This window comes from Pezoporus occidentalis, unplaced genomic scaffold (genome assembly GCF_034315485.1).
Source record: "Pezoporus occidentalis ecotype Australia unplaced genomic scaffold, CSIRO_AGI_Poc_V1 ctg278, whole genome shotgun sequence".
NCBI classification, from domain to species: Eukaryota; Metazoa; Chordata; class Aves; order Psittaciformes; family Psittacidae; genus Pezoporus; species Pezoporus occidentalis.
This window is the reverse complement of record NW_026914697.1, coordinates 325,578-350,167: the sequence shown is the minus strand read 5'-3', so window position 1 is coordinate 350,167 and position 24,590 is coordinate 325,578. Positions and strand designations below refer to the sequence as shown.

Genomic DNA, 24,590 nt, shown 5'->3' with positions numbered 1-24,590 from the left:
GACCTGAGACCCTGGAGCCTGACAAGGCTTGAGCTCTGCTCCTGATCTGCACAAGCACCAGGGCTGTGATGTTGTAAAGAGGGGGTACTTCAGGCATTTGAGACTTCAAAGCCACACCTGGCGTGCGGAGCAGTCCGCCTTTGCTGTTGCTCGCGATGCGTTTTGGTTGCCTGGAGCTCCTGCCCTACCTGGTGAAGAAACAGAGATATTTACAGCTCTGCAGAGGTGAAGGAGAGTGGGTACATTGCTCCCGGTAGGCTTTACAGCAGCAATGGAGACAAATGCTTTCATTTGGCTGTGTAAAGCACATCCAGTTTTAGCACGTCTCCTGCTGCTGTTATTATTTCTTCCAGACCGCAATTTGCTAAACAGCCTCCAAACCAAGCAGAGGACACGATTCCTGCCCTGTGGAGTCATGAGTGACAGGGATTATCAAAGCGTTCAGCATTAGCAAGGCTCCCAGGTCACCTGCCTGTGTTTTTATGTGTGGAAGAATGAAATTGCAGCCCTGGAGCTAAAGGCATGTACCAAAAGCAAAAGAGCTGGCAGCAGAATGGAGCCTGTCCAGGCTGCTCCAGGGCCTTCCTGTGCCCAGGCAGAGCAATGGGGAGGCAGAATTCCCTGGGTACCCTTCCCGACTCACCCTCGCTGTGAGAATGGGGCGAAGTCATCCCATTTCCTTCCACCGCAGGGCTCTGACTCACACGTGCTGAGCCAACAGCAGCAGGGATGCAGGATGCCAGCACTCCCACCTCACCCTCCCTGCCCCAGCTCTTGGTTTCTGCCCCTCTGCCAACAGTCACAGCCCCACACCAGACAAGGCAAGAAACAAACACGTGCCTCTGAGCCACAGCTTCTCCACGTGGGCTTCTCAGAAACATACCCCGTGTCATCAGCATCCATCCGAGGTGCCACAGGACAAGGCAGGGAGGACCAGCCTCAAGTTCATCAACTGGATCCTCTCAAACACGCCCTGCAGATTCCCCATGTCCCTGTTTTGGTGGCACCAGCAGCAGAACTGCTTCCTCACCACAGCTTATAAAGGTTATAACACACTTGCAGTTGGGCCCCAAGGGTGCAGGCTCAGTTTCTGTGACAGCCCCTGCCCCTCTCACTGCCCCTCTCAGCAATCTCAGTGCAATACCCCCAGACCCCACTGCCTGCCCAAGGGAGGGCAGACAGGCAGAGGAGCTGGAAGAGGCTCTCCAGATTGAAGCATGTCCCATATCACAAAGCCTGGGTCATTGCCTGGGATGTGGGATCTTGCAAGATGGTATCAGTTCCAGGGAGCGAGGAGGGAGCAGCTAAGGGGACGGGATGAGGTTTGGGTTGGAAGGGACCTTAAAATTCATCCAGCTTCAACCCCTGCCATGGGCAGGGACCCCTTCCACTAGAGCAGCTTGCTCCATGCCCGTGTCCAACCTGGCCTTGAACACTGCCAGGGATGGGGCAGCCACAGCTTCTCTGGGCACCCTGTGCCAGCGCCTCAGCACCCTGACAGGGAAGAACTTGTGCCTAAGAGCTCATCTCAGTCTCCACCAGCCCCTGAGGGACACCACTCATCACTGATCTCCACAAAGAGAAGAGGAGACACATTTGCCTGAGCTGAGATGTCACATATTAGGAGAAAGGTGGAGAGGAAGCAAGTCTTTGCAAGAAGTTGAGAACTTGGGTGGAGCTTTAGGAGAAAGAAGACACACACAGAGATCTCTCTGTATAAGTCCCACATGAGGCCCAGAAAGCTTCACCCCTGTGCTTCCTGGGCTCCCCATCTCCCAGCCCGCTTCCATGTCAGCATCCTGAGCATCCCAGGCCTTCTGACCACAGGCAGGAGATTGTAGCCATTAGGATGAGCTGGGAAGGAGGACTCACCAGGAAATCAGCCTCTCTTTGTGGCCTCCTTATTGATGAATCAGGGAAGATGTGGATCTGTGACATCCTTCCCAGTTTTATTCATTGTGTGGCACAGGATGTCCCAGTGCTGCTTGGGTGCTTTGCTCATGCCAAGGATGCCATAGGTTTTGGTGTGGGAAAACTCGTTCTTTTCAAGGATGTTCATGGGGCCAGCATCTGTCTTAGTTTCAAATCCAACTCTGCCACCTTCCCTGCCTGACACTGTACCTCACCTGCCTGCCTTCGCATTGGGATGGGCAAGTCACCACTTGCTTCCCACTGAGATTCCCTGGGGAACCGAACAGCTTCTTTCACCATGTGAGCTCCATCTCCTACTCACACAGTCCATCCAGGAGTTCTAAGTGAGTAAGAAGCAGATTCCCCCCGGACTCCCACAACTGTTGCTAGCAGGGGGTAAGAGCATCTCGCTGGGGATTGCCTTTGGTCTTCTGCTTCAGGCTGCACTGTGTGTCCTAGCAAGACACCCAGCCTTGACTTAGTTGCATGCAACAGAGGCTCCACCGTGCTGTAACAGAAGCTGCTTCAGTGGTTCATTACCCTCTCATGCCACATCGCCCATGGATCTGGGAGGCTTTTGTAAGCCCTGGCACCTTTGGGAGGTGTTGCACAGCTCGGGGCTCCCAGGCACGCTCCTCTTCATGGAATTAACACAATAAATGGTTCAAATTCCCAAAGAGCCAGTCCCTGGAGCAGATCTGGTATCACAGCAATGTGATCCCTACTCTTCAGGGACATCTTGGATCTTGGTCTGACCCTGCCTTGCGATGCTGCTGAATGTGTTGTCTCCCTTGTTTCAACAGGAAGAACTGATGAAATAATAAGCTGTTACGTTTCAGAAAGCACCATATTTCGTCTTTTCCCAACTCTAAATTTAGGGGAAAAGGGTTGATTTGGGGGAAATGTTTTACTGCTGCCAATTTTCTTGACATCCTGAATGGGATTCAGGAGGAAAATGCTTGTAAAGCAGTCACCCAAAAGTGTCCTATTCATGCAACGCTTGAACTCAGTAGCAAAATAAACTCACTAGAAGAGGTGTGACTTGAGAATAAAATCCTTTTGGATAATAAGCGGGGAACTGGGGTGAAGCTGAAGAGCGGCTTCAATCGAAACCCTGAGAAACGGAGGCAGCAGCATCTTGCCCCGTGCTTTTTGGTGAAAACTGGGGTTTAGCCAGCTCTGCGAGGGCTGGACGGATCAGTCCCTCCCCTGGGAAAAACAGGGTTGGGATTGGGGTGTGTGCGCGTGCGCCGGGAACCTGCCTAGGGGCACACTGATGATTTCAGGCTGCATTGCTACCCGCTCTTCCAGCTCACGCTTCCCTGCCCTCCCTCTCTGCCCCTGCCCATTTGGGTGCACAGATATAAACCCTCCAGCCAATATGTTTCCTTTGGGGGACCGGCAGGTTTGCCTGGAGGGTGCGCATGGCTCTTGTCTCATCCCAAGGCTTTCCTTAGGGACGGAGCGAGGGTATATTCCTGTGGCTGCTCTGGGTGAGCTCACACCGTGGGCACTCCTTCAGTGCTAGAGTGGCAAGGCAGGTTGCTGCTCCAGCTTTGCTAGAGACCTTGGAGCTCCCGACGCTTTGCCTCACCGTGTGGAAGCAGTGCTGGTCCATCCCAAGGGAACACAGGTAAGCCAGGCTGGGAAGAGAGGTGAGCAGCAAGCCAGCAGCCGCTGGGCACTCTGGTTGCTGCTTTGGTTTGTCTGTTCCTTTTTACTTCTTCTGTCTCAAACTCCTCTATCCTTCACCATCTCTTGGCTGACACCTGCTCAGCCAGGAGATGGGATCTACCAGCTTCACTTGGATTCTTCTTTTCCCCCATGCAACCGCTTCCATCACTGTAAAATCTTAATGCAGAGCACCAGGGATCAGGAGAGTCACTGTGGTGTGGATGAGCACGTGGAAACCCAAGATCATGAAGAGTCAAACCTCAAACCAATCTGCCTGCCATCTATTTTATTGTCTTCTTTCCGTATCTGTGATCTCCCCTGCTCTGGGGAACCAGCCAGCCTGGATTAAAGAGAGGGCACCATTAACTTGCAATTGTAAAAGAACAGGGGAGGTTTATCCACAAGTCAGTTTATCTGGTTGGGGCAGGAGGTTACAGAAGAGCTTGTTTGTATTAGCGTTACACTCCCGTGTGTTCTCCCTTTGAACTTCTTCTTGGGAAGAGAAGCAGAGGAAGCTGTGGTAGCTTCACATCATTGCACAGCTATGGCAACCGCTGAACTTGGTGGTGTGACTCAGCTGACACCAGTGCAAACAGGGACTTGACTGCTGCTCCTCAAGAACGTCTCAACTGATGGGTGGTTTTAAGATGAACTTCCCTTCCCTGCATTAGGCTCAAAGCCAAAATGATTTTCAAGGAGCAGAAAGTTCTGTTTCCCACCAGAGCCTCGGGAGCTCAGAGATGCTATTGGAGTGGCTCGTGTCACCCCGCTACCCGCTCATTCTGCATGGGTGAGCTCAGCACAGTCCAGGCAGGGACTTAACCGCTCAGCTCCAGGGCGTTTCTGTGGCTCTTGTGTACCAAATACGCAGTTGCTAGGGTTTGGATGGTGCTTCCGAAGGTGCAACCCATCTATCAGCTTCTAAAACAGCTCCAAAGTCTCAAGGATCTGAAACAAAATATGCCAAACAGGAAACTTGACCAGAACTTCTACTTCTTCAAGTTACTAGAAGAGAGCTGAGAAATGATGCTTACACTGAGGGTAGGAAAGTCTTTAGCATGGGGAAGAAAACCAGGCAAAAGTTTAGATTATTATAGAATCCCACTTGGAGCTGCAGCTTCTGCCACTATCAGGGGCCAGGCTGGGGGACCTGGCACTGGGCACCCCATTTGAGGTGTGAAGCTCTGATGCTTTCACTGGAAAACCAGGGTGGATCTTGCATGGGAGTGCATTCAACAGGAAATCACTGCCACTGAAGAGACACCTTCCAATGCTCTGTGCCCCCAGGACTCCGGTAATACCCAGGGTCTGTGCTGGTGCTCCAGGGCTTGAGCTTTCCTGCCCTCAGGAAGATGCTGAGAAACGACTAAGGAGAACAGAGCCAATGAGAAATGAACCCTATAGAGTTGTCCACTCCCAAAAGGTAGTTCACAGCCAACGAAGTACAGGGAAGTCCTCTTGGAAGGAAGACCTGAGTCATACAGAAAGTGAAGAGAAGGGAGAAGACAGGGTGACAAGGACAGGGCTGAAACGGGGAAGCCACAAAAGCTCCTGATAAGTGCTGTTAGTGCCGTGGATGGGGCTGTGGTGACCACTCACCGGCTCAGAGCTCAAGAACATTTCCTGGAGTGGTTTGCATTGTGGGGCCAGAGCAGGACATTGTCTGCAGTGCGATGGGTGTTGGGAAGAGGATGAGTCTTCCGTAGCAGGGTAAGATGCTGTGCTTGAGCAAGTCTGGCTTGAAGCGAGCGTGTGTGCAAGAGGCAGCGCGTGCCTCCACGTTCCCTTTGGGTTCAAACTAGCAAAACTAACCTGCTCCTCTCTCTTCTGCAAAGGTGGCCCAGCGATGCCGAGCATATTCTCCTACCAGAGTGCTGAAGTCGACTGGTGTGAAGGCAACTTTGAGCGCTCGCAGATCATTGCCGAGTACTACAACACCGTGAGTGCGGGCGCATGCCAAAGGCAGGCTGGGGCGCGGGCACCCACGAGCTGCTTCTGGGAGATGAGATGGGATGGGACAACCTTGTTTTCTTCCCTCTGCTCGCTCCTTTGGACTTCCTGGTGTTGGAGGCTGCCAGTATGGGGAAGGTTTTCTGAGCTTCAGGTCAATCATGGGACTTTTCTTGCTCACAACAGCCAGTTGCTCCCAAAATGAGCTGGGGTCAGGGGTGCTTGTGGCATGTGTAGGGCTGAAATTCCCAGTGAGAACACTCTGGCAGTGCTCCTTAGCCCAGATTTGTGAGATCCTGTTATACCAGTCCTGCAGCTCTCCTGCCAACTGGGGTAAATCCCACACAGGGCTCATATATTCCAGCTAAATGTACAGGAGTGGCAAAACGAGAGACAGCTCTTGCATGAACCGTGTCAGGCAGGTTGGGAATCCGGAACTCAAGACCAAGGAAAGCTGATGCATGAGCTGATTTCACCTCCTATAATCCTTTATAATTCAGGCTCCATCCAGTGCCAGTGCCTTGAATAAAGCTTTCTGGCTTAAGCATGGCTGGAAGCATCTGCATCTGTCTGCAGAGGACTCGGTGGATAACCAGTCTCTGCAAGCATGTCCTCCTACCTCAGTGCAATTACAGGCTAGCAGGGGTGTGAGGCATGTGGATTTACAACCTTCCAAAGGCCTTGTTTACAACTTTTAGCAATTACTGTCTAACACTAGAAGGTCTTGTTCTCATGGAAATGTCTCTTCCTCTTTTCTTTAAAGCATTTCCTGCTTTTAATAAATTGCCTATAATAACAATAATTCCTTTACCCGCATCCCGCAGCTCCCCAGCTCTAATTGCGCAGTCAGGCTCTCACAGGAGGGATGCTCAGGCTGTATATAGTCACTTCTCTTTGAGACAGCTAACAACTAAAGATCTGCCAGTGCAGCCCAAATCCTGCATCCCCCCAGCATCCCGCTGAACGTGTTGTGCTGCTGCCCGGTCCAACTGCATCCCTGCTGGATGGGCTCAGAGGTGCAAAGCAAGGAGGTACAGAAAGCCTGTATGCTCGCACCAACATTTCCTGTGTAGCTGGAGGTGCAAAGGCAGCTGTGTTTTGGGGTGCCACTGGCAGCATTGGAGAGGGGCTGATTCCCACACAGAGCACAAGTCTGGAAGTTTTGGTTTGAATCAGAGTTCACTGTGGGAGATAAACGTGCCTCACCTCCTGCCTTAGTACATAGGCAGCATACTTCAAATGTGTCTTTGGAGCTGAGACACCAGTTTCATAAGGATCCTGATTTACACAGAGTGGTCAGGATCCTGAGCACACCAAGAAGCATCTCAGGAGCTCTCCATAATGCACGTAACTTGTAGGCATCAGTTGGTGTGGCCAGATGCATAACTACCTTTCTTAGGGCCTGCAGCCCTCTCATTCCCATAAAGCATTAACTCATAGCTGCCTAGGTTGTTTTGTGGCTCAGGTTTCTATATTATACAGCTGAAAATCCTACCCAGGTGCCTACTGTGGACTGAGGTCCCTGCTAGCCACAGCCATCTCCCATGTTTCCATACCACACCATCTTCGAGGCAGTGGGCTTGTCAGGGGGGCTTTTGAGTTGGTAGGACTCAGTCACGGCTTTCCTTCAGGAGAGGAAAACTTCCCCAATGCATGTTACCATACAAACTAGTGCAATATCCAGGAACACAGAGACACTGGGACAGAGCAAACCCTGCAGGATGTTTTACAGGAATTAAACTAGCTCTTGTTCCTCTCTATATATGAGCACAGGACATCTCTTTCCCAGCAGAGAAAGAGCTTGTTTTGGTCTCTGCACTTACCTCCTTCTTGCCGGGCTGCTTTAACCAGTCCATGCTGCTCAGCAGAGCGCTCTTCTGCAGCTTCTGTCTTAACATGCACTTTCTGTGTAGAGAAAGCAGCAGCAGGGGAACTGTCGTCATGCTCTGGGCTCTCTCACAGGATCAGGCTCCTTGTGATGTGCACTAAAGAGGGGAAGCACAGAAACTGGACCAAACTGAGATCCCCAGCTACCCTTGCTGCCAGCAGCATGTTGCAGATCCAGGGCTCTATCTCAGATATGATCCTCCCAGCGTAGATTTCCTCTTCTCTCTTCATTTGTTTCCTATATTCAGATTGCTTCCTCCCTGTGGCAAGCTTTATGGGCCTTATCTCACTGGCCTGCCCTGAGATAATTATATCAATATTGACTTCAGCATCAGTTAACCAGAGCTTTAGACTGGCTGGGAATCCAGCCAGCTCCTACCCAAGACTCCTGCACCACTAAATCAGCAGGGTTTCCTAACAGAACATCCTCTGCAACATCTCCTTCTTCCCAGGGCTCAAGCAGGGCAGCTTTGTGCTGCTGAGGTTTGCTCTGTGTCAGCCGCACTCTCTCTTAGGTCTGCTTGGGTTGGATGATTTTTATTAGACATAAGCACCGAGGGTATGAGCAAAGAATGTAAACAGTATCTTTAAGTACCTAATAATACACAGTGGCTCATGACTGGGTGCAGTTCAGCAACAAAGCACTAACTATTTATAGTGACTCAGTGACCCAGAAATGTATTGTCTTCTGGCTGCCCATAGGAGAACCATATTGTGCTCCACGAGGGTCATCAGTCTGGGAATCGTCTTTCTACCCTCATTTCTTTCTGAAATGACTGATCCAGGGTGCTGGTGATGACACCTGAATCCTCAGCATCGCTCTCAGTCTGCCTAGGAAGCCACGTGCAGGAGTATGGTAGCTCCTTGCCTGGCACTCTGCAGACACTACACAACTGCTGCTTCCTGCCCAAAGCACCAGCATGACACGCAGCTTCATCTTCTGCTACGCAGGTCTGGCTATTAGGAACTTGCTATACAGGTCTGGAGAGCCTCTGAGGTATTCACTTTGGCCCTGTGGGCTCTTCTGCCAGCTGAAGCTGGTTGGCTGGCCTGTAAGTGAATGAATGCACTGCAGTGAGTCTTGCAGAAATCTCCTTTCACTGCAGAAAATGCCTGTCTTGTGGCAGGACCAGCACATGCCTTGGCTGCTGTTGCACTGCTGCCATGCTCACAGCGCCAGGCAGAGCCCTGCAAACCAGCAGCTCCTCTCCCAGTCCTTACTGGAGGCTTGTTCTCACCCTGGCATGGGTAGAGATGCAAACAGGTTCTCTGCAGGTCTCTCCCTCCAGCTTAGGCTGCAAAGTGCTGAGTTGCAGAAACCCCGGGGCCTTTCCAATGATTCTACTAAATGCAGCAGGATAGGAGGCATGTCACTGATCCCAGGCTCCCTTTTCTCCCAGTGAAAGAAGCAAATGCCAGTAGAGGCAGGCTTGGCTTAGGGATCTGGAGCAATAAATCACACTTGTTAGGAAGTGGGACATCACTGTGAGCTCACACTGTGGAAAAGCACAGAGCTGGGTGACTCTCACAGGTCAGATCGCACCTCGGCTCCATCACCACTCTCTTATCTCCCTGGCATCCCAGGCAGAGGGAGCCGGTGCCTCCTGGCTGGTATGATCAGGTATAAGAAGAAGCTGTGCTGGGGGACTCAGAGTGAGCAGAGACCCTGCAAAAACTTCCTAAAGGGAGAACAAGGAGCAACCCCCTCCCAACCACATTTGATTGGGAAGGTATACGACAGCACTTAAATCAAGGCTTGGATTCGATGAGGGATGAAGGCTTTGTGTCCTCCACAGATGTGGTTTTGCAGTGGCTCTCGCCTATGCTCTGAGTTTGGCTGCTCTCCAAGGAACCACTTTATCTTTTTGACCCTATTGGTGCAATTCCCCTGATCATCCCTCCCCTCTGATATCTGATCTTGCACATCTCATACTGAATTAATGAAGTGATAACATTGCTGTCATGTAATTAATGTCCCTGTTGCAATGCCTGCTGCAGCAGGGATCCAGAGCTCTCAATACGCAACCTCAGACTGCCGCATTTCCTCACGCTGATGTGCATGCTGGCGCTTGCACACTGCTGCCTCTTCTGCAGGCCTTTGTTCTCTTCCTGCTATCCCTGCTTGTCCTCCAAAGGCCTCTTTAACCATTTCCCAGGAAAAGAAGTGTTTGCAGCACAGTTGTTACTTTAGCACATCGTTTGGTTTCTCCATCATTTCTGAATGGGTTGAACTCAAGTGTGCAAGGGGGAGCAGCACTTCCCTTTTCATAGCTGGAATGGGAATAGGCCTGGATTTGCCTCTAAGAACTTATGGAAAACCAATGGATTTAGCTTGAGAATTGCTGTTAATGGGAGCATCAGCTTGTTTCAAGAAAGCCTTAGTGAAATTCAAGATTAATCTCCAGGTGTTAAAGGGAATAGAGACCTTACATTAAGCATTTTTCCCTCTGGAATATGAGAGGGAGTGTTTCATATACACAACAACACCCCAGTGACTTGCAGCCCTGTTACCACGAACTTGGATCCCTGGGACATCATAACCCAAGCGTCAGTTTTGCAGTGTACCTGGTGCATGCAAGGGCTGCTGAGGGGTGAGACTCCAGCTGGGAATGTCAGGCTCGGGGTCTGGGTCAGCATCTAGCTGGAAGATGAAAGGAAAAGGCTTGTCAGGGTGACATAAAAGCCACGTTGATGGCTTGCCACCAAGCAGATGGCTCTGCCCTGCTGTCTGGCAGGCAAATAGTAACACCACAGCCCCAGCCCTTCATAAGCAAGACCAGTTTCCCTTGAGGAGGCTGTGCTTCCCTGTGATATCCCTCCACGGAGTTTGCAAAACCAGGTGAAAAAGTCAGGGTCAGACCCCATCAAGGGTGAGGATGTTTCAAACCTCATTCCCTCCTCAGCTGCAGAGCCTGATCCAGACAGCTCCTGGCTTCGGGCACTCTCTGCTCCTCCCCAGCTCCCACATTCTGCCCATCAGCATCTGCTGCTCCCCAGAGCAGCAGTGCCCAGTGCCATCCCCTCCTCCCCAGGCATACCCACGTCTGTCAGCAAAACCCTTTTGCAGAGCTGGAAGTCAGGGCACAATAACTTCACTGCAGGGATGTTTCAAGGAGGTTTATGACTTCATGTAATGACTAGTGTTCAGCATACCTCCCCCCTCCAGGCCAGATGGCTTTGCACATCACACTACAGGCCATCACCTCAGTCCTGCCACTTCCCACCTATGATGTGCTGCTTGTCCTGCTGCTCTCCATCGGCAGGGAATGGTGGGCTGCCTGACTGGAAACTCATCCTCACACGCACCCAGCCCCTCGCAGGCTGAGAGGGTCAGGAGCAATCCAGGGGACTTCTGGCAGGTGTGGGTTGAGAGGAGAGGGAGATGGCTGCAAACAGAAGAGCTCTGGGAGCTTGCTTGAGGACACTGGGCAGCTAAAGCTAAACCATCAGCCAAAAGAGGTGCCTGCACGGGGAGCACAGATGTCTGCAGCCATTCCTGTCACAGCAAGAGCTGTCCTTCCAGTTCCAGCCTGGCTTCTTGAGAAACGCCTCTGCTCTCTCCCTGTGCCAAGAGTGATACCTGCTTCCATGCAATGCTTTCCACTAGTATCCTATTCACACATGGAGATCCCGAGGCACGGGGTGGGATGGAACTTGCCCAAGAGCATGCAATAAGCTGAATGTGCCTCTTGTTTTTCAGATCAGCAATGTAAGCTTCTTCATCCTTTCTCCTGTCCTGCTCTACCTGAACCGGCAGTACCGTCAGCAGCGTGCCTTGCCCTTGTATTTCGTCTCTGGCCTGCTCTTGTGTGTAGGTGGGTGCCAAGGTTGTGAGAAGACCAGACAGGTTGCCAGAGTACCTGACTGTTCATTCATGACACCTCTGGAGGCTGGTTCTTAGTGGCCAAAGGACAGGGGCAAGATGGAGTAGGGAACCGAACTGCTTGAAGCCCTGCAGCTCATGGGTCCTGCTGTGGGTGCACAGCTTCCAGCACAGTAAAGCCCCGTGGCGCTGTGTGCACTGACTCACTCAGGCCTCCATTAACACCAAGGTCCATGCCCTGCTCTTCAGGAAAGGTGTGTCTTTAGGAATGGCCCCCAAGAGCTTCCCAGGCCGGACAGGCTCACGCGAGGATGGAGCTTTGCTGACACAAGCTGTCCTTTGCTCCTTGCAGGAGTCTTCTCCACGTACTTTCACATGACCCTGAGCTACGTGGGACAACTCTTGGATGAGCTCTCCATCCTCTGGACGCTGGCTGTGTCATACGCCATTTGGTACCCGAGGGTTTACTTCCCCAGGTGCATCAAGAGCAGGTATGACTCTGAGGGATGAAGGCTTGCAGGCTCTGAGGGATAGAGCATTGACACTGATGCCTGTGACCCACAGCCAGCTCCCCTGCAAGGGGTCAGCACTGAGGCTACCGCAGTTGCTTTGGGATCAGACCCTCCATCACGCAGCGGTGGATGTGCTGACAGGGGGAGAGTAAGAAGCCCTCCCCTGGGGAAGGGCTGTGCTGAGCTCCTGTTGACTGGAGCTGTTCGTCTTTGCGAAGCTGCAGTGGAAGCTTTGCATGGAGAATTTCAACCTTCATTAGGAATTTCTGAGCACTTCCAGTCAGTGCTGCCCAACTGTTACAGCACCCCTGGCATCCACAGAGAGCTTTCCCTGAGGGCTGAAGGGGTTTCCCATAGGACAAGCTGGTGCAAGTTAACACCCCACGTGTCACAGGTTGGTTGCAGGAGGGCTGGCTAGGCAAGGGGAGCCCAGCTGGAAGGATGGGGACACTGGATGAGCACAGATCAGCAGGACAGGAACCCAGCCTTGCAAAGACGTGCTCCAGCCTGCTCTTCCCATGCCAAAGAGGAGGTCACCAGGAGTTCACTGTGGAGACATGGTTGGGGGAGAAGGGAAGGAACTTGGGAAGGGATTTGCATGTGAAAGGCCCCTCTGAGTCCTATTGTTGCTCAGCCTGCCCAGTTCTGCATGTTTCCAGCTCAGGCCCCTGCCCAGCACTGCTGGGACTCCTACCTCACTGCCCATCCCTGGGCGAAGCTCCCGGTGCCTTGGCCTCTCAATGGTTATCTCTGGCATCACCATGGAAGTGCACAAGTTACCTTCAGGGCCATGTTGCCCACTCTGTCATGGACTAACTGGGGCGGTTTGGGCAAAGCACAGCTACTGACAACTCAGCCTTCCTGCCAGGACTACTGCAGAGGCTGGGGTCAGCCATGTGCAAACAGATTGGAGGTGCTGGAGAAGGTTTCCTCTCTCAGGCTATAAGCAGGACCTCTCCTGTCCTTATCCTTCCACACTGGGAAGCCTGGGGACACTGACACTCCATCCCAACTCCCCCACTCTCTTTAGGAAGCATTTCTTCTGGTTGAGTGGCATCACCACCGTGATCAGTACCTTCATGTCCTTCATCAAACCAGCCTTCAATGCCTACGCACTCAACTGCATCGCCTTCCACCTGCTGTACCTGACACGGCGTGAGCTGAAAAAGTAAGGAGTGGGCTGGGGTAGGTTATCTGCAGGCCCATCACATCTCCTGCCAGGCTCACATGAGGCAGTGACTCTGTGCACAGTGCTGAATCCAGCCCAAGATTTCATCACATGTTCAAGCATCAAGCACATGTGCTATCAGCAAAGAACTGGGGCAGCCTGGGTGGGACCAGGACGAGGCACAAGTGGGGCTGTGGGCAGTGGGATACCAGAAAGCCATCTGGTCTGGGTACTACACAGAATGGGGACAGTCTATGGGATGAGTGCATCTTCTCCCCAGCTGCCATCTCTGCCGCTTTTTCCCCTTTGTGGAGCATTTGGGAAGCAGTGGGGTTGCTAGAACCTGCCAGGATGAGGAGGAAGATAGGAGTGGCATCTCCCAGCATCATCCTCACCCACAGAAAGTCAGAATCCCTCTCAACAGAGCCACGCTTCTTGTGGTCTGATGAATATTCTCCCAAACAAACTCCCTGGGGTTTGCCCTGACACATCAGCATGTGCAGGCAGGAACCAGTCCTCTTTAAGACTCTCTTTCCTTCCACCATGATACTCTGCTTCCCCTCCCTCCCTGTGTCTTCCAGGTGCAATGACAAAAGGGTTCACCAGATGGCCAAGGTCATGGTCATGTGGTGGGTACTGGCCATCGGCAGCTGGATCAGCGACCGGTGGCTCTGTGGGCTCTGGCAGGCCATCAACTTCCCCTACTTCCACAGCTTCTGGTAAGGGCTCCAGTGCAGAGGCAAGAACCCCAGGCCAAACATTTCATGGGCTGAAGGGCCATTGCTAAGGGGAAAGAGCAGCAGGGATGAGATACTGGATCAGAGAGCAGCCTCTGCCCAACCTTCTCCCCCTTTCCTTTGTCACTACTGATGCTGCTCCTCACCCTGGCCCCGGCCCAAGGATTTGGTCCTAATTACTGCTTGCCATCCCTTTCCTCCTCCACACCAGCCAAACGGGGTTTTGCAAGTGTAATTGTTCTGCAAGTCCCTCCAGGTAAACAGCTTGCATCTGCTCCCTGGAAGCTGCATGAGGTGCAGTGTTCTTGGAGTTATTTTAATAGCCAAACTGAAAGACACTGATTTGTTTGGGCAAGACACTTCAGCGCCTGGCCAAGTGTGGCTCTAAGTGCTGCACACAGTGTATGTTCTCAGATTCATCCTCACAGAGCATTGGGATGACAGGGGCAGATACCTAGCACTGGTGGTACCCACAGGCAAGTGGGATGGGTGCTTTGGGTTGGGGCTTAAGTCCCCTGTATCACCCATTCACTCTGCACAAGGACCCACCCCCACCAAAGCTCAAAGAGCCCTTCTAGGACCCACTTTCCCTGCAGCCCACATGCATCACAGGGCTGGGGCCTTTACCTGCTATTGCCATACCCCTTGGCTCTAGCCTCATGGTGCCAATGCCAGCCACACCCTGGTGCAAGGTACAGGAGGAGCAGATGAAGTTGCCACCATCCAACAAATATCTTTCTTGTTTCCTTTCCAGGCATGTGCTGATAGCCATGTCCCTCCTATACTGCTGCCCACTGGTCATCTATTTTGACGTCAACTACGAGATGCCAAAGTTCAAGCCAAAGATAGGATATTGGCCCAGCGACTCTTCGCCTGTCGTGGTGCCTTACATTATCCTGGAGGAAGCCCACAAGCAGTGCTAGAGCTTGTGGCATCCCTCAGGCATTCCTCGGGCATGGGGTGAGTGATGCACACATGTGCATCTGCATGGGGAACACCTCGGCTCTGTGCCTGCTCCTCGGCCAAGGGCAATGTGGCTAACGATGGGGCAGGGAGCTGCTGAGACCTCGTGGTGCCAGGCGTGGAGCAGGAGGGGAGCCCATGGATGCCTTGGAAGACTCTGCCCAGGCTGGCTCCAGGGAACCAGAGATCTCCTCCTCCAACAGATCCCCACTGAGAAGGGGAGGGAGATGGTGCTTCTGTGTCTTCTGCATTAGTCAAGCGGTGGCACCCTTTGCTGACAAGGGCAGAGTGGAGAACACAGAAGCCAAACTGGTGACAGCTGGGTTTGTTGGGGCTGCTCTCATTATTATTATTATTAATTCTATTTATTGATGTATGTGGTCTTGCTCAGGAGAGCTGTGCATTAAAGCTATGGACACGGACTTGCACGGAGCCCCTTTCTTCCCCCTGACTGCACCACATCCCCTGTTAGCAGCCAGTCCTCCCCAAAACAGGGTGGCCAAAGCTCTCTCTGACCCACGCAGAGACATTCATAGAGAAATCCTCCTGTGTGACAGCCCAAAAGAAGCTCTGCTGGCCCAGGTCCTGCGGTGTTCTACCCCGTCTTCCACCTGCAGTGTTCCTACCCAGCTCTGCTCCAATGGCCATGTGCAACCTGGAGCCTCCTCTGCTTGCTGAAAGGCTGGTGGCAGAGACACACTCTTGCTCTCCAGGCCTTGCTGCATGACATGTCATGGGGCTGGGTCCTCTGAAGTGGCTGGCAGAGTGGCTGTGGTTTCCTCCCTGCAATGCAGCCAGAACAAGGTAACATCACTCCAGGGTCCACAGGCTTTTTGGGTCCCTGTGAGTAAAGTTACTGTGTTCAGTTTTGGTCCTCACTATACAGAAAAGGACGTGGATAGCCTGGAAAGGGTCCACAGAAGGGCCATAAAGATGATCCAAGGGCTGGGAAGCCGTGAGAGGAAAGGCTGAAAGAGCTGGGACTGTTCAGCCTGGAGAAAAAAAAGGCTGAAACCTTCTCACCATGTTTGGTATTTAAAGGGTGGTTACAAAAAAGATGGAGGCTCCCTTTTTACAAGGAGTCCCACGTTAAAGATGAGGGGTGACGGGCACAAGTTACTCCTGGGGAGATTGCCCACAAGAGGAAAGCTTTTCACCATGACAATAATGAGCCACTGGAATAATCTCCCCAGGGAAGTGGTGGATTCCCCAACACTGGACACTGTTAAGATTCAGCTGGACAGGGTGCTGGGACATCCAGGTTTAGTCATGGAAAGCTTGGTCCAGATGATCCTCGAGGTCTCTTCCAACCTGGTATTCTATGATTCTATGAGTAAAGTAAAACCAGAAGCACTCTGGGCTTAACCTCTGAGGCACAAGATGCTATGCAGGTGCCACACAGCACCCATGCAGTGGCCCTGCTGCCTCGTGGGTCCCTCTGCAATGGTCCCCAGAGCCACTAGATGGCAAATTTGGCTCATGAACCCCATCTTGGGGAAAGGGATGTCTTGTGCAAGGGCTGAACCCCCAGGTCCCTCTGCCTTCTCCAGCCTCCAGCACCGGGGTCGGACACCTCTACTCCAGCATGGCCACTGATGAGACACCTCAGAAGGTGCAGGAAAAGGGGGAACTCGGACCTCCAGCCTTTTTCTGCCACTGCCACCCATGCTGGTGCCCATCTCTCCACCTCTTTGTCTGCCCTGCGCGCTGTCACTCTTGCCTCTCCCCTCATCACCCTGTCTCCCTTTCGCTGGTTCACTCCCTCTCGCTCTCCCCCCTCCTCACCCCTTCCCCAGCCCATCACATTCTTCTACAGCCTATTAATAACTTCTGGGCAATTGCACCGGGTCCCCGCTGGGCTCAGCCCCTCGCTCGGCTCCGTCCCGCACAGCCACTGAGCGCGCCGGCAGCAAGTTCAAAAGTGCAGCGGGGCTTTCACAGCCCCTCTCCCCTTCAGGGGGTGGAGGAGGCCGCTCGCAAAGAAAGGCTGCGTTGCCAGGGAGCCTGGCACAGGAAAAGGGGGTCACCTTCACCTCCGACAGCACCGCTGGCGATGGACAGGAGCCAGCAGCCCCGCGGGATGGGGATGCTGAGAGAGTCACGCAGGGATGGCGGATGAGGCATGGGCGAGGAGGGCTAATTGGCTGCCTCTGGCCATGGAACTGGTGGGATGCTCGGTACAGAAAGCCCAGCAGCACAATCCCCTGTGCACTATGGTAATAAGGGAGGTGTCCCCGGCGCCGCCGCCTTGAGAACAATGTTGCTGCAGTTGAGTGACTGTAACAGGCCCCGATGACAGCCGGGGCCGTGTTAAAAATGCCTATTCAAGCAGATCAAGACATTGAGAGGCCTCGTGGGGATTTGAAACCCTCAGGGATTTCTGGATGAAGCCAGAAGCTGAATCCCAGCCCTGGGAACCTGGGGTGGGGGGGTGGGGGGGAGTGGGAAAGAAAGAAAAAAAAGAAAGAAAAGAAAGAAAAGAAAAAAGAAAGAGAAAAGAAACCCACAAAGCAGCTTTAAAAGGACTGCAGTGCCCGAGGCAGGGCCTCCTGCTCCAAGCACGGCTCTAGCCTGAAAACGCGAAGCAGCCCTGACACCAGCATGTGGCTGCGGTGTGGGTGCCCCCAGCACTGCAAAGATGTTATCCAAGGCTGGGGTTGAACCTCCAAAAGGTCCCTGAGCTTCTGGGGATGCTCCGTCCTTCCTGCCAGGGAGCCACAGCTCCAGCACTGCAGAGCTGACAAACACCCCCCAAAACCCAGTGGTGCTGTCATAGAGTCACAAAATGATTTGGGTTGGAAGGGCCCTTAAAGCTTACCCAGTTCCATGGGCAGTGACACCTTCCACTAGACCAGGTTGCTCCAAGCCCCATCCAACCTGTCCTGGATGTCCTGCCAAAGGGACGAGTCGAGGCATTTTGCCTTGAGCTGAGAGGGCTCCTGCAGGGATGACCAGCGCATTGGATGGGTAAAGCTCGGAGCCCTCAGGGGATGAAAGGCAACACTGGCCCCTTCTTGACCCCTCCAGACCATGAGGAGCTCTGACAGTACCTTCTGCACCGGGCCCCTTGGCCTATGGGTGCCTCTCCTCTGCGGGGGTAACTGCTGGCTGGCTCGCTCAGCAGAGCGACACAGGAGAACAGGCAGGGCAGGATAAAGCAGCAAACCCGTGTGCTCTGGGATCTGAGCTAGGACTGGTCAGCGTGAAACCTTTCCTTATTTTTGCCAGATGAACCCGGATTGTTTCCCTGATTTGGTTCCCCCTGTGGCTGCCTAAACCACAAAAAAAAAAGAGGCAAGAGAACGAGGAAGAGGATAGAGGCTGCTCCTTTCAACTGATGCCAGATTAAAGAGGTTGTGAAACAACGGCATCAGTTGAGTCTATTTGGTGCCATTGCAACACAAATGAAATAACACTGTTGATAACACACCAGTCCTGCAGCATCAAGGATTAACACTTACCTGTTCTGCTGTGCCGAGTTGCCTCCTGCTGTTACAGATTTACATTGCAGGGCTTGGCTCGCAGGCTGGAAACTTTTCAAGGCGGAGTGATTTATCTGGAAAAGACATTGCATATTCATGGACCTGCATAAATAATGCAAAAGTAATTAATAATAACCCACTCCCTGCTCTTAACAATGCCAGGAGAAGAAATTGCTTCACTGGAGTGTCTCTTATGCCTTTTGCAAAAGACCTTTAGTCGTTAACTGTCTCAAAGAGAAAGAAGATAATAGTTTTGAAACATGGAATGGATGTTGCTAGGTCCTGGGATCTTATTGCCAGCCTGGCAATCTTTATGATTGATTGAAAGAACCCTCTGCTGGAGTCATGTTAAACCAATGCTGATTCAGCTTTGATTTTAGTTCTAATCTCCCAAGCCTGCAGTCAAAAGTCTGAATGCAAACGGTTCAGAAACCCAGGAAGGAAACAGATAAGCTCCAAGAATTACTATCTCTAAATGCCTTGTCCTTTCAACTCGAAGTGTCAGTTTTGAGGCTTGACGCAGGATTTCCAGCTCAGGGGCTGGTACTTCTGTTACACCAACCTCACAACTGCTAGGAAAGAGGTCTCTTGTTTGTTTTCCCTGTATTACCTACATCCTTGCTATCCACTCTTCATATCAGGCCAAATTAAGACATTAGGACATAAACAGATGCCAGGATTTTCCAGATACTGGTGCTTGCTCTGGACAGATGAAACGTATCAGGTCCTGATCAGCTGCAAGTTGTACTTCAGTGGATACACTGTCACTGTGATTGCAGCAGTCAGGCTCTTGAGGTCCCCTGCCTGTGTCTTTCTGTATTAGCTCACACGGTGGCTGCACACACAGTCAGGGCTGGTTTTGAGCCATGGGCATAGAGGAGATGGGGGTAAAAGTTGCTTCTCGGCAAGGAGAAGCACAGCCATTAAATGGCCAAATAAGGTGACAAAAAAAAAGAGCTTTTAATCAAAAGCTCAAATGATCTCTATTTCTCTAAACCCCCCACGATTCGGTTCCACTGAGTAGGACATTCTCATTGCTGTTCTCAGAGGAAAACCAAGCAGCTCCTATTTGTCTGACAAAGAGGTTGAAATAACTTCAATTCTCTAGTAATGGCTGCTATCAAAATACCTAAAATGGAAGGATTAATTTTTCTGTGCCTTCCCATTACAGCTCAAAATGTGGTTCCAATTAGGACTGCTCTCTACTTTTTATTATTCATTTTCTATGAACATTCAGTCACTCGGGTCCCAGGTCACGAGCTCGCTTAAGCACATGGGATTTTATAACCATGTTTAAACTTAAAACTGAATCGGGTTGGTCTGCAATGGCACACTTGGTTTCAGCCTTGCAAATATCTCACAAAAGGCAAAGATTTAGCTCAACTGCTCAAGTATTCACCAAAAGCAACACTCAGTTGTGCATTGGGTTAGAAAACTCACAGTCTGCAATCAATGCTGCTTTTATTTTGATAGGCCTTCCATAGGAGCCCAGCTGTCTCAGTTCACTACAATGTTTAAGCATATGTTTAATTTTAAGAATAGGAATAATTCCATTGATATCAATGGCATTTGCTTACACTTAGGAATATATTTTGCTGGGCTGGAGCCACGAGTAGTGCCATGTAATGCCAATAAAGTGCAAACTGCAATATTTTCCTAAGTGCTTTATGGAAGCCATTTAAAAAGTAATCAATGAAGAATTGTCGTGTGGAAATGTACAGATTAATATACGTGAGATTTTGCTGCTTTCTATCCTAATACTGCCAGGAATTAACATCCACTGGAGTAATGCCAAGTGAAATCAAAAGCAAATCTGTGAAATGGAGCAAAGATGGCAACAAGTTGAATTTATTGAGCAGGAATCATCCTACTTCAAGACTGAATTGTGTACTATCGAATAACATCTACCGTCCTTGCCGAAAGACACACATATGGATTAAAAGCCACTAGAACTCAAGTTCAAGTTGGGTTCAAACTTAAACAGAGGAGATTTAGGTTGGATATAAGGAAGAAATTCTTTACTGTGAGAATGGTGAGGCACTGGATCAGGCTGCCTAAGAAAGCAGTGAGCGCTGCATCCGTGGCAGTGTTCAAGGCCAGGTTGGACAGAGCCTTTACGCCACAAAACCAAGCTCCAAAGCGTGTGAGAAGTTCCACACTGCTAAGATGTGACTCTGCTGCAATCAGGTGCACTATTGTCTCACAGGGAGTGATAGCAGCGATAATGATTTAGGTTTCAGTGGGATAAGTTTCAGCATGGATAGGGCCAGCCAAAGTCCCTGAGTCACAGGCAAATCTGCATAGCCCATACATGGGGGATTATCTGAACTGCTATCGTACCTGGGTTACCAAGATCAGAGGTGGTTTGCATACATTTACATATGTGGCAACCCCACCTCCAGTTGCTGTGTAGACTGGTGAAAGCTCATTTCGTAACATTCCAACAGAACAGCTTAGTTTTGATGGAATATGTCAGAGAGCAGCTGACCCCAAATGCACAAAAATCAGCAAGGGCCTGTAGGGACAGACCAAGGGGAATGGCTTTAACCTGCCAGAGGGGAGACTGAGATGAGCTCTTAGGCAGAAGCTCTTCCCTGTGAGGGTGCTGAGGTGCTGGCACAGGGTGCCCAGAGAAGCTGTGGCTGCCCCATCCCTGGCAGTGTTCAAGGCCAGGTTGGACACAGGGGCTTGGAGCAAGCTGCTCTAGTGGAAGGTGTCCCTGCCCGTGCCAGGGGTTGGAGCTGGATGAGCTTTAAGGTCCCTTCCAACCCAAACCACTCTGGGATTCTATGATATCTGACAGTATATTTATCCTCTATTTCTACTTGCTTTTGGACTCTTCAGTCCAGAAAACAATTCCAAACAGGATTTTTTTGGTGCTGGTCAGACTCGCCTCCTGATCTCCTGTCGTGTCCTATATGTCAGGCTATTTTTATCCTCATCTGATATTTTTCAGTGGCCTAAAGTTATCCTGTCTAGTGTGGCATTCACCAGACAGAAGGTGGCCTCTGTCTGAGCATGCAGATGAACACCTTTCAGTGACTCTGACATCAACCTAAAGGAGCCCCATGTGAAGCAGACACAAATTTCAGCAGTGAATCACCCTCCCTCCTATTGTACAGTGATTGTTTGCTCCAGCGAGCACATAAGATGCCTGGGCCCATCTTCTCCAGCCTGCACTTGTGCCAGCAGCTTGTATTCAGTGTGGGACAAATCCAGCTTGTGCAATGCTCTTCGTGGCAGGTCCAGCCTGCCTTGGCACGACACAGACCGTTACATCACTTGGCCAACCCTGACCTCTGTCTATAGAGTACAAGAGAAAGGTACCGTCACCAGACAGCTGCTCAATAGCCAGGCGAAATGAATTGATAGGTGCCGATTCAGCCTGCAGTGGACCAGTAGCTACATTATAATGGCAACCTCACCTTTGGTGTTAATGAGGCCCCTTCATTAAGAGCCTTGAGCAGAGGGGTCGGGGGCTGAATAGAGACAGCCTTCGTTCTCACCCGGAAAGCTGGTCCTCCTCATTCAGAATTGAAGCACGTTGGCAGGGCAGTTTGAGGACGCTTGTGCTGCCCATGTTGCATCTGCAAGGGACATGACGTATTTGTGACTATTCATCTGGCTCTTTTCACCAGCACTAAATACACAGAAAGAATAAAATAAATTTGCATTGTGTTCCCACATACGAAGAGAATTTTCCCTCTTCCTTCTGGTTTGGAGGGTTATTGCACATTAAAAGCCTTTTGCATTTTTCAGTAGCTATAATACGCTATAATTTCAATTTTCCTCAGGCACAAAAGAACTTAGTTAAGCTAAACTGTATTAGTGTGGGGCTTTTTTTTCTACCAAGTCCTTCATTAATAAGGGAACTAAAGAATTTCTGAGCTGTCTGTAATTTTTCCCAGATGCAGCTAGTAGTTGCTAGGAGTATCTTTTTGGCAATCGGAGTCTTTGGCTATTAACAATCTGGACTTTCGCTATACTACCCTGGTGTTAAATATGTGCCGTGAATACCGTAGTGTGGAGGGTGGGCTGGAGAAGGAGGGGAAGGCAGAAAATCACATAATTTTTAGAAGAATGAATATTTTTAGGATGAAGAGCTGATTCGAAGGAACATGCTTCCCTGCAAGGATCCCAATTAGCAAACCAGGAGCCTTGCTGCACCAGAGCATTGCTGCAGAACACACTCACTCCTCAATCACAGCTTCTCTCTCCATCACAATCTCGGTTCTCTCCCAAGCCCAGCATTGAGTCTCTGCCATGAACTGAAGACAACGAAGGCTCCTGCAGTCATACACATGCTTCATGGGAGTCGGTGAAGACCACAGTAATCATTGTGCAGGTGGCAAGAGAAGGTGGTGATGTACATCCAGGAGAGATCTTGGGGTCCTTCTATTCTGCCATATTGCACGTTGACAAAGAGCAGAGGCACTTGTTTTATCAGATAAACTGCCTCAAAACAAGGTTTGTGTGTTAATCTTTAAGTCTGCAGGACTATTATCTTGGGGTTCCCAACACAAGAAGGACATGGAGATGTTGGAGCAAGCCCAGAGGAGGCCATGGAGATGCTGCGAGGGCTGGAGCAGCTCTGCTCTGGAGCCAGGCTGAGAGAGCTGGGCTGGGTCAGCCTGGAGAAGAGAAGGCTCCTGAAGGTGAGACCTGAGAGCAGCTCCAGTGCCTGAAGGGGCTCCAGGAAAGCTGGAGAGGGGCACACTGAGTCAGTCGTTGGCACATTCCCCTACTGTGGGCCAAGCCAGATTAAACACATGCCTTTGAGTCCAAGACAAGGATCTTTGACGCAAGACTCTGGAAAGAGAAATAAAAACCCTCACAACAAAAATTAGGGAGAGCTGTCATGTTTCATTTGCATATTTGAATATGCAAATAAGAGCTGGTTCTTATCCATTGGCACTGGCCCTACTGTAGATGGCAGCAACACGGCGGATCTCTGCCAGCATAGAGTGCCACAAAGACAGGCACTAATTGGATTTGCAGACGCTCTTTGCAAACCCCCGAAGTTGCTGGAATAGGTATAAAGAAGCCGGAGCTCAGCCCCCGCTGCCTGGGGTGCGAAGGACTCAGCTGACAGCTCCTCAGCTCGAGGTGGCCCTGCAAAATCAGACCTTTGGAGGAGCCTGGGTGGCTGCTGGCTCCCCCAGCACTACCTGAACCCCCCAAGACACTCCTCAGCGCTGGGCAAGGTTCTGTTCTTCGCTGTGATTTGTCTTGGGGCGGGGGGGAGGTTGATCAGTTACTGGGCTGGAAACCATTCAGAACTGGGAGTTGCTTGTGGAGCAAAGGCTGCTTAAAGGAATTTCTCTCCTCCAGTGTTTTCTAGGTTGAATGTAAAGAGCTACCCCAGCACATCTTCAATTACCCCAACTGGCACTACTTGTCCCAGCACAGAGCAATGGGGTGCTGGCTCGGAGCAGGCATCAGTATAACAATGCCCTTATGTCAAATGTCTTCTTTGGCACAGTTTTAGTGCCCACATATTGGACTGTGCACCTGAGGTGCCACAGAAGCCGAGGCACCTGCCTCTGGGTTTCCAATTCCTGACTTGGAAGTGTCCAAGTTCTTGCTTGCATCCCACCTCAGCTGGAGGAGCAACTTGCGTCGGAACCAGCAGAGGTAACTATGGATGCTGGAGTGGAAGGGCAGTCTGGGTGAGCACGAAAACAACCATCGGCACCAGGCTGGGCAAAACTAAAGGCATAGAAAAAGTGCTGCTGATAGGAATTAAATGAAACCCCCAAATCTAATGATGTTTCAGCCCATGTTTAGGAAAGGGAGAAATTCAGGGTCTTGTGTGTTTGAGCAACATCTCCTGCACAAGGAGAAGATTCAATGGAGCAAGAGTGGAGTCAAATCTGGGAAAGACAGAGACCTTCCCAGGCCTGGGAGCATTTAACCACCAAGGGCTGTGATAAGAGTGAATGGGTAGGATTGGGAGGTAGAAAATAGAAGATTTAGACCTAAGAGTGGCTTGTGTGGGAATAACGTCCACAATTAAAGATCTCAATGAGAAAGAGGCCCTGGCTCAAGGGAGAAGAAAAGAAACTGTCTGAGGAGATGGCTCTTGGGACCGCATCAGACAGAAACACGGAAAATTAAACCTGGAGCACTTAAAAGAACCCCAAAACAGGCTCTTTTTTTTTTTTGCTGCTGTTGTTGTTGTTAACTGAAGCGGTGAAGCGTTTTGCTTTCCTAGCATCCTCTCTCAGGTTGATGAGGTAAACCGGCTCTTTAGAACTACTGGGCAACCGGTTAATCCTCGCCTGTGGCGATCAGCCCGCGGCACACAGGGCGCTAGCGGCTCACCCGCGGCTTTCTGACAGGGATCAACAAACTATCGCAAACAGGAACGGTCCACGAAGGGAAGAATTCCTCCTCGCGTCGCTTTCAAAGGAAAATCCCCTCGGGAACAGCGGCAAAACGGCCCTCGGAAGGACGGTGCCACCGTCGTTCAAGGCTCCCAAA

At 51.2% G+C, this 24,590-nt stretch overlaps 1 protein-coding gene and 2 long non-coding RNA genes across 4 annotated transcripts; 2 read left to right on the top strand and 1 right to left on the bottom strand.

Moving 5' to 3' along the window:
- Positions 1 to 1,597: 1,597 nt before the first annotated feature.
- On the top strand, positions 1,598 to 14,926 carry ACER1 (alkaline ceramidase 1). Its single transcript, XM_062625183.1, has 7 exons — positions 1,598 to 3,544; positions 5,421 to 5,524; positions 11,123 to 11,237; positions 11,598 to 11,736; positions 12,788 to 12,925; positions 13,507 to 13,644; positions 14,417 to 14,926. The coding sequence occupies exons 2-7, from the start codon at positions 5,432 to 5,434 to the stop codon at positions 14,583 to 14,585; spliced, it is 792 nt and encodes a 263-aa protein (XP_062481167.1). The 5' UTR covers positions 1,598 to 3,544; positions 5,421 to 5,431; the 3' UTR covers positions 14,586 to 14,926.
- LOC134166993 (uncharacterized) lies at positions 10,579 to 24,132 on the bottom strand. 2 transcript variants are annotated; one of them, XR_009966047.1, is made up of 5 exons: positions 23,645 to 24,132; positions 21,533 to 21,694; positions 18,087 to 18,181; positions 15,252 to 15,466; positions 10,579 to 10,646 (listed from the first exon to the last, which is right to left on the bottom strand). It is a non-coding gene; the product is annotated as an uncharacterized LOC134166993 (long non-coding RNA). The 2 variants fall into 2 exon arrangements; XR_009966046.1 differs by lacking the exon at positions 10,579 to 10,646 and having other exon boundaries at positions 15,224 to 15,466.
- Positions 23,138 to 23,833, top strand: LOC134166994 (uncharacterized). Its single transcript, XR_009966048.1, has 2 exons — positions 23,138 to 23,311; positions 23,590 to 23,833. It is a non-coding gene; the product is annotated as an uncharacterized LOC134166994 (long non-coding RNA).
- Positions 24,133 to 24,590: the final 458 nt, after the last annotated feature.